Consider the following 9,870-nt stretch of genomic DNA (forward strand, 5'->3'; position numbering starts at 1 on the left):
TGCTAGCAAGTACCTTTCACTAGTAAACATACAAAGCTGAATGAAGGGGTGCATATCGAGAATGTGTAGCATGTTTGTGGGTACTTATTATTAAACCTCCATCAACAATACAGAGGAATGCTGACCTGCTCCATAAAGCTCTTTCTCATCTCAGGCGTGCTGCGAATGATATGAATATGCAATTAACTTGTTTTTCGGAAGGGGTAAGGAAAATAGAGACATACAGTATAAGTGTGGCAAATAATCAATTGTAATTTATTGATGAATCTTCACTCTATTCTATTGTTCTACCTACTTTGTTTACACCATAACTAGTAGAGAGGGTGTAAATGATCTCAGTCTTATTCCATTTTGTCTTCCATCGTCATAAGTAGGTAGTGGTTTTGTTATACTCTATGAAAATTCAAACAAATATCTCATGTCATCACAAACAACTATCCATCTACCAGTCCTTTAATATCATGAATGAACAGGAAGATACTTATAGTGTGAACATTTTTTAATTTAATCATCACATACTGGAAGCCAAGACATTTGAGAATGAAAACAGCCTGTCTGCGTTTTTATAAGCTTAGTTTGAATTCAAGTACATGACCATGTATAATCCGCTCAAATCTTTTACTTCAAGGTAAACTGTGGATATTTTCCAGTTCCACTAGAAACAATAAAATCAACACTCAAATTAATCCTTCTATTATAAGACAACAAAACCACTACCAATACATCAAATGAATGGGGTATCTATTAAGACACCCACCATCTAAACGCTATGAGTTTTTGTATGCCTATTGAGATCATTAGCCCTAGAATACCTTTTATCACACAAGTTACACCCAAATGGTTTATCACCACTATGAATTAAAGAATGTTCTTTAAGATCTGCATTCGTTACGAATGATTTATTACATGATAAACACAAAAAGTTTTTTTCTCCATTGTGCCGTTTCATATGAACTACCAAGCAGCTCGACTGTGCGAAACCTTTGCTACAAATTTGACAGACGTACGGTCGCTCCCCGGTATGAGATCTTCGATGAACAATTAAAGTACTTGATCCGTTAAATCCTGCAACATAAATAAAGATTATGTAATTGTGCAGCACCAACAACAAACATTTATTTTTTTTGTATAATTTTAACAATAAATCTTGTTAAACTATTTACTACCCTTAAAAGAGATTTTATTTTTTCCATTTCAAAGATTTTGTCGCACCTACTCCAATTCGCGCTAGTCTGACAACTGACTTACCCAAGTAACATGTACAAAATTCAGTAAGTACAGTTACAATTTATTCAAGTTTCAAGGTGTCTCACAAGGAATTGGCACAATATAAAATGATAAAACCGTGTGTCCTGTTTTGGTTGAGACTGCAGCGCATCTCAGCTTTTTTATATTTTAGCCATGAAAATCAATGATTGTTCGAGTAATTGTTAATTGTTAATTTTGTTAAATAATCACTTGTATTTTGTTCATTTTAATTGTAAAAAAATTATGTGTTAAATGATTAAGTTTATTCTTTTGCAAAAAGTGTTACAAGAAGTTCCGTGATCGCTGCGTGAGCTAATTAATTTGAAGATAAGCACGTGTTATCGCTGAAGTAAACAGATGTGATTTTTTTCATGCAATAGTTTGATAAGCAGGAGATGGTTCGGAAAGTTCAAAAAGGAAATTATTTTAAATAGCGGAGGAAGGTGTGAATTGGTGCTTTTTTGGTGGTGGACGTTAATCATTGTTTTGCTTTTTTTTTGGTGAACGTTGAGACGTAACCGCTCATTGTTTTATGTGTGTTTGGCAGTTTTGCAGTTATCAAAGCTTTTTGAAAAAAACAGTGAAGTAGTCTTGTGTTTAATCGACCCCGATTACCACCCAGCAAATAACAGTTCCCATGCTAAATTTTATTGTGCATACCTAGAGTTCTGGCGTTCACATACAAAATTTCAATTTTTTAAGTTTTTCCTTTAAGTGCGAGGGTTGTCCAGAAAGACGTTTTGAAATAAAAAATTTTAAACTCTTGGGCTATTTATTAACACAAGCGCTATTCAAATTGAGGCACTTATCATAGCGTGGCATATGGTTTTGATTCCAACTTTGTATAAATCCCCCGCCTGAGATTTTAACCTGCACTGGGTAGCGCCGACATGAAGTTCGGCGTCCCTATCGAACCGCTGCGTTGCGAGCCAGGACTTCATCGCTGGGAAGAGATGGAAGTTTTGTTTTTAGACGACAACGCCCGCTCGCACACAGTCAACCGTACTGGATATCTCTTGGATGATTTCGGATCACCCTCCATAGAGCTTAGATCTAGTGCCAAGCGACTTTCACCTCTTCCCAGCAATTAAGACCTCGCTCGCAACACAGCACAAAGACAATGATGCCAAAATGTACATTGAAATCAAAACACTTGTACCACACTATGATAAGTGCCTCAATATGAATGGCGACTATGTTGAAAAATAGCCTAAGAGTGTAGTTTCCAAGTGTGTATAATAAAAGTTGTTTCTTACACTTTCTTAATTTTTTATTTCAAAACGTCTGTTACTTTCTGGATAGCCCGTGTATATCTCCTGCAGTTTATGAGATATTTTGCCCAAATTTGAAATGCAAATTACGGTGAAGTACCTACATATTTGGTCATGTCAATGGTAGTGCGAATCTACAGTGTTGTTTTTCAAGATTAATGTTCTATTTTCTACCCCTGGCCTTTTTTCGGTGCGCCACGGGTAGAGAGTGAAACAAGAATTTAATTAACTGATTTATTTACAAACTTTTTGGTCTCTTGTAATTTTTTTCGTATCTGGGACCACTAGCGAGTAAAAAAATAAAAATCAATTTTCCCTAGTTAGGTAGCTAAATCAAAGTATAGTTATTAAAATGGTCCAGTAGGCCCTGTCATTATTTGAATAATATCTTGTTTTTATTATTTTTGACAGTTGCCATTGAAAACTGTATTTTGTGTTTGCATATATGTTTATAGATTAAAGGTTAAAATTGTAAAGTATACGATAGTAACACCCTGTAGATCCGTAACAAACCGTTTATATGAATATATATCATATTTAGGAACATCCTAGTATACAGGGTGTTTGTGAATAAGTGCACATGAAATTTTATATTCACACTATTGCATAAAAACGGCGTCCCATACGAAAATAAAACACCCATATCTTGGAAAATGAAGTATTTGCGGACAAATGATATATAGCAAATTTTTTTTCAAGCATATCACCCCATGAAGTTCTTTACTAACACCCTGTATATTTGTTTCTGTTCTTTTTATTAACTTATGATATATTTATATTTACTTTTTCTTCATTGATAAACAAATATAGTTTCTTTGCTTTGTATTATAAAATATTGGCTGTATGCTGTTAGACAATAAAGTTTATTTATTTATTTATAATTCCGTGGTACTCCATGGTGTTATTTTGATATTATATTTCACGGTAATCTCTTGCTATCGAGCTTGCTATTCTTTTAAGGTTTTTACATGTGAATGTTAACAATCGAAAAGAATATTAAAAACACCAAATGACTACCACAGATTTAACTAAAACTAGCCATTTTTGATACAATGAAATTAGGTTCGGTGATTCTTGTATTTTTTCACACATAATTTTATTCACGTGTTACCCCTTCGACTATTCAACTCAACACAGTTACCAGCATTTCATGCTATACCTACCTTTATGGCATATATCACATATATGAGACTTTTCACCCGTATGTGTCCTCATATGCTTCGTCAATTCATTTGACTGACAAAAAGCCTTTTGACAGACACAGCAAACATATGGCTTTTCACCGGTATGCGTCCTTATGTGTGCGATTAAGTTAGAACTTGTTGAAAACGCCTTACTACACAAAGTGCACTGATGCGGCCGTTCGCCGGTATGTGTCCTCATATGCTTCTCTAAATCTTGAGCCTGACGACAACCCTTATCACACACAGTACATCTAAACGGCCTTTCGTCCGTATGCATCCTTAGATGTATTTTAAAATTGCCACTGTGAGAAAATGCCTTATTACACACTTTACACTTGTAAGGCATATCAGTTGAGTGGGTTTTCATATGCCTACTCAATTTGGTTGACGTTTGAAAAACCTTATTGCATGTCGAACACTGTTTCACCGAGTTGTCTTTCACCTCGCGTTTAATTTTCACATTACGTTTGATTTTGTCTTTGGGATCACATGTTACATTGTTTGTGCCATTGTGCAAACATGGTTCTTCTGGTTGTTGTTGAGTGATTGTCTGCATTTGAGGTAGTAACTGTAAGGGTGGAACCACAACTTGATTTTGTAGTTCGTTTGTTGGTGGTAGTTGCTGAACCGGCATCGTATATGAACCATTATATACTTGGACCTGTCCGAGAGCTGGTAATGTATAACCCGTAATTGGTAAATGGTTTTGTGATTGCACATTATAATTCAATTGCGTTAAAGGTTGCGATATGGAGTTAAGGCCATCAAATTTCTGTTCTTGAATGTCTAACAATGGTGCACATTCTATGTAGACACAATTTTGTGGGGCTTGTGGATGAGTAGTTTGAAATGTCATTGTATGTTGCTGAGGGGGTTGTTGCACTTGAGATTGTTGTTGTTGTTGCATTTGGGGCTGGTGCATTTGTTCTTGCTGTGGTTGAACTAGTGCAGGTTGCTCTTTGGTTTTTAATGGATCTAATAAATATTGCCGAAGCTTCGCGTCTGTTTTTTCACATTGTTTTTTAAACTGAAATGAAATATGCAACTTCGCCAAACACTTATTGCAGATTTGTCCTGGTAAACCATCGTTTTGCCATACCTGAAATTAGTTGTCACGTTTAAATAATCTATTTGGGAGACTACCTGCACTGAGGAACAAGCCATCATCTTTTTCGATACATTTACTTTAAAAATGGACATCATTATTCCTTCGTTCAAACAAACTCTACATACTTTTGAAAAATCTAACTCCATATCAAATATTTGTATTCGTATAACTATTATTGTTAATATTATAAGATTTTAAATATATAATTAACCTATTTTATTTACATTACAAGAAAATAAACATAGACACCAATAAACGCATTGCTCAATAGATGGTGGCACTATCGGCAAGACCTACACAAAACTATAAAGGTCAAGTTACACAATGCGGAAATCAGTGTCAGTGTTCTTTGAAATAAAGCTTGTCATAGTGGATGCGTTTTCGCACGAATCAAAAATTCGCCTATCTGCCACAACCATCTATATTTATTATTTAAATATATAAATAAATAAATTTAAATTATAGACGGCTGTGTATCTGCGCTTCCGCTTAGCACCACATAGCACCACACATAGTCTCGCACATAGCATAGCCCCCTACACCTAGTTTTATTCTATACGCGGGTTCTCTGCAAAGGACAGAGAATTCATCGAATCGAATCATATCATAAATACAAAGAATGGTTATTGTCTAAAGACGAGCACGAGACACGTACAAACTACAACATACTACAAACTACCTTTTTTATTTTTCATCCTAGGTCTGACGATGAATCGGTAGATTCGAAATCGATAACAGAATATTAATTAAATTATTTGAAAAATTCACTTTTTAATCTACAACCTTATAACACCAAAATTCAATATTGATTCAAAAAGATTCAAAAAATTATTTTAAAAAAATTTAAAAATCTTTTTGAAATTGTGTTTTTTAATCATTTGAACCTTCTTTTAATTCATTATATCTTTTTTAATTTTTTTTTTAACCACTTAAACCTTTTTTTGGTTATCGTCCCTAGTGCGTTATATTTCTGAAAAAAGAAATTGATGTAAGTACTATTTTTAGATTAAACTATATTATACTATACAGGGTGTTCCATTTTTTTTAAAAATGCGGTTAGATCCGATATCTTTTACATGACTCCTTATACTGATTTTGAAAATGACAGATTATTCAAGAATTATTACAAAGAAAGTGTTGTAAATTTTATGTATCTTTTAACTAAGAAGATATAGAGTTATTCTGAAATTGGCCATTTTTTATTTTCTTCCGTATCTCTTCAGCGAACAAAAATGTCCACCAGCAAAATTTCTTCGTAATCGATCCCCTCGTCTTCGAGGTATCGTGCTATAACAGACGGACCAGCGGACAGACACAGAAAAAGAACTAAAACAAAGATGTCCAGAAACATCAATCAAACGACCGTATTTCGATTAATGAGTTGGTTGTAATTAATTGATGTTTCTAATTAATTTGTTGATCTAAACCTTGTCAAAGAGTAAAGTATAAAGTATTCTTTGACCTTGTTAAAATCTTGGCGTATGAACGAAATAAAAATATGTCTTTGAGGACTACTTATGTACCTACTTATAAATGGATAATTTGGCAATTGCTGCGGTACACCTCTTGCTTTGCTTCTGCGTAAAACGTAGGTACTCAACTATCATAAATTCATAATTTAAAAATGGTCTTACACTTACATCAGTCTATTGAATTCCATATGAATGATGTAGTGCAGATATGCAGTCGAGGATTAAGGAAGAAAATGATCAATTCATAAATATTACATTTTTAACGGTTTTCATTTCACTAATAACACTCCATGATTCATAGGCAAGGTCATACGGGCAAAATCTCTTTCCTTTATGTTTGTTCTTAAAAAGGCAAGACTGCTTTTAATAAAGTCAGTTAAACCGTTCCAACGATTTGAAAAACACCTACATAAAAACCGTCGCTGAATAATTTCGTTTCCTTTTGATTTATTTATGTCGAGATAGGTTTGCCTATAATTTTTATTTCACTTGATAAGGAAATATATAAAGGAATAACTGTATAATATTAATTCATTATTATAGACCGAGATATAATGACAGTTTTTGTGATATGATTAGTAAACGCCTGTCAAAATAATTTTCTCTTTACATAGGTTATTACCTACTTATTAGAAATAGGTACCTAGCGTATAATCGTAGGTACCTATATCCAAATACACTAAGCTATATCATACGTCTATTTTTATGTAATTTTTCAAATTTTGACAATGCCTACAACAAATAAAAGTGTATTAAGTACCTACCTAGGATAAAAATTAACTCCATATGTAGAAATTATTGATAAATTTCATAACGAAGAAAAAAAAATACACTATACATATTGAGGAAAACTGGAAATTGACATGAAACAAGCTAAATTGTGCACAACTCTTGTGCAGATAAAGCGCATTTTTTTTAACCGAAATAGCTTTTCTTTTGACATAACCAATGGATATATTTCTGGCAGACGTCTCAATCGCCCTTTGTGAGTACCCTCTTCCGACAATCCGTTCTTGAGGTATAAGGGAATATATCCGATCACGATAAGAGGTCGAGGAGCAGGGCTATGGTTGGTAGAAATTAAGTCCTTTCGTCGAGACCTTTCATTAGAGTACCATGAAGGATAAAACTAATTCCACACCCTCCCCCCCTCCATCCCGTACTTTGATAAGAGGACAGAAAGAAGGGCAGTAAGTGGTAGAAAACGGTTCCTTTCTTTAAGACCTTTAATTAGGATACAATGAGAGATAAAATTAATTCCCCCCCCCCCCCCAGGCTCCGTCTCGCTCGCTGATCTCGAAAAAGAGTCGCACGGGAAAGTTATAGTTTGTACAAACCAATTTATTTCGATGAGCCCTTTCATTAGAATACCATGAAAGGTAGAACATATGTTCTACCCCCCCCCCCCCCCACCACCACCACCCACTTAAAGGCATGCGTATGCAAAATCTGAGACTATTGGTTGTCGTATGTAAAAGTTATGCACGTTTTACTTTCAAAAACAGCATCTCAGAAAATAATTCGTGGGGGGGGGGGCTTTTAGACAGCGAAATTTAATTAGTTCAAAACGGTAGAAGTGGGCCCGGACGGACGGACAAAACGCAAACAATAGCACATTTTTTTAATTCTTAAAAAACGAACTAAAAAGTGGTGGGAAGTGGGGGAAGCTTAAAGCAAAGATATACTACAAAACAGAATCAATCTTACTACGTTTGTTTCTGAGATACAGAGCGAACAAGAAAACTTTGACTTTGGTTATCATGTATCTTACTACCCATGTAAGATAGAAAAAAAAGCACTATTTTCAATATTTTTATATATATATTCCAGAGGCGTATAGTCTAAAAAAAATTTCATGGACCACCATGATTACATTGATGTATCATAAATTCATAACCTATATTTTTATTTATGTATATACTGCATTACTTCATATTTTCATGTTCATGTTCACATGTTTTTACCGTTAACCATTTATTTTATTGGTATCGACGGCCTTAAGCGACCATGAATACAGTAATCAAAACAAAATCTGCATGAACCCATGACCTACTATTAAAAAACTGTAAAAAAAAAGGTTTTTATAGATTTTGATGAACTTTGGGCCAAATCTCAGCAACGGTGGTTCAAAATATTGTTTTGACGACGTCATTCAATTCTACGTAAAAATATCTAAAATACGCAGTTTTTACCTTCTTTACATTACATGGGTACGAGACGAGAACATCCAAAATAGTCAAACTTTTCGTTTTCACCCTGTATCTCAGAAACAAACGTAGCTAGATTGATTCTGTCTGTGGTATTGAACGGTTAAAAAAAAAATGGTAAAAGGTCCGGAAAGCCGCATATCTCTATCTTTAAAAACAGCCGAGGTCAAAACCAAAAGTTTAAAGAAGCGCAAAAGTGTGATCTGAAACTTGATCATTATCAAAAGAAGGCAGAATATCCATGAACGAATGGTGGCAGTTCAAATGTGGTAGGGCGTGCATTCATGACTTACCCACGGCGTGGAAGACAACTGGATGTATGAACTGACGAAATCAAGAAATTTAAAATCTTGGTGTCGAGCAAAAATATCGGGTGTTGCTAAATAAATGAGGGTATCAGAAACGAGTGTTTTTAAAATTTAGGAATGAGCAAGGTCACCGGCAGCCTCGAACATTGTGTAGACGATAGTGGGGTTTTGACATCTTTATCTCAAAAAATAAGTAAATAAATAATAAATAAATAAATAAATAAATAAATAAATAAATAAATAAATAAATAAATAAATAAATAAATAAATAAATAAATAAATAAATAAATAAATAAATAAACTTCGGATCACTTTAAGCCTTCCGCACAGCCACACTTTGGTCCGCACCATGTCTTGTATGAACAAAATATTTTCAATATAAGTAGGGTCATCAGGTGCGGTATGGTGCATGGTGCGGATCGGTTCCAGCTTTGACGACAACTCTTTCCACCCCCAATCCCTTGTATCCAGAGGGTCCCCTTCTCAAATTGGAAATGTAGGAAATTCAATGAGTTTTGATTTTGTAAATACCGATAAGTAGAGTTATGGGAAAGTTTCGATATTGATGGAAAACCAAAACATATGGGGGTTTTTGGACATGTTCAAGAGGAAGGTCCAAGGAACATTTAGACCAAATTTCAAAACTATAATTTTTTATTTTTATTTGGCGGTAGATTGACCGATGCTCATCTATTGACTATTTCTGTGAAGACTGAAGATGTCCACGAGATAAGCAGCGTATAAGTTGAAGAAACCAGCGATGTGCATATTATATTGTGACAACAGCTTAGAAACACAAAAGGACTACATTTCCGACACAAGTCGTCCCTGAATGATAAAATTAGCACTCTTCTTCATCTGGAAAACTTAAATCTAGCAGATAGAGATGGACACGAACTTAATGCGGCTCGAAAACTTATTTCCTTCGAGCCAAGCATCTATTCGATCTGTGTCTTTTCAGTCGCGTTCGAGAAAAATCTGTAAACTCCGAGACAAATCTGTTAAAAATGGGTCTTGGCCCAGTTCTTTAGTTTTTCGCTTTGACATGTTTTTAAAACATTATGTAGGTACC

At 34.4% G+C, this 9,870-nt stretch overlaps 1 protein-coding gene across 1 annotated transcript; it reads right to left on the reverse strand.

Moving 5' to 3' along the window:
- Positions 1 to 238: 238 nt before the first annotated feature.
- Positions 239 to 5,047, reverse strand: LOC116172478 (zinc finger protein 2-like). Its single transcript, XM_031489701.1, has 3 exons — positions 4,847 to 5,047; positions 3,683 to 4,802; positions 239 to 1,065 (listed from the first exon to the last, which is right to left on the reverse strand). Exons 1-3 carry the CDS (start codon positions 4,955 to 4,957, stop codon positions 761 to 763), a joined length of 1,536 nt encoding a protein of 511 aa, XP_031345561.1. The 5' UTR covers positions 4,958 to 5,047; the 3' UTR covers positions 239 to 760.
- Between the last annotated feature and the right edge of the window lie 4,823 nt (positions 5,048 to 9,870).

Source organism: Photinus pyralis, unplaced genomic scaffold (assembly GCF_008802855.1).
Source record: "Photinus pyralis isolate 1611_PpyrPB1 unplaced genomic scaffold, Ppyr1.3 Ppyr1.4_LG5, whole genome shotgun sequence".
NCBI classification, from domain to species: Eukaryota; Metazoa; Arthropoda; class Insecta; order Coleoptera; family Lampyridae; genus Photinus; species Photinus pyralis.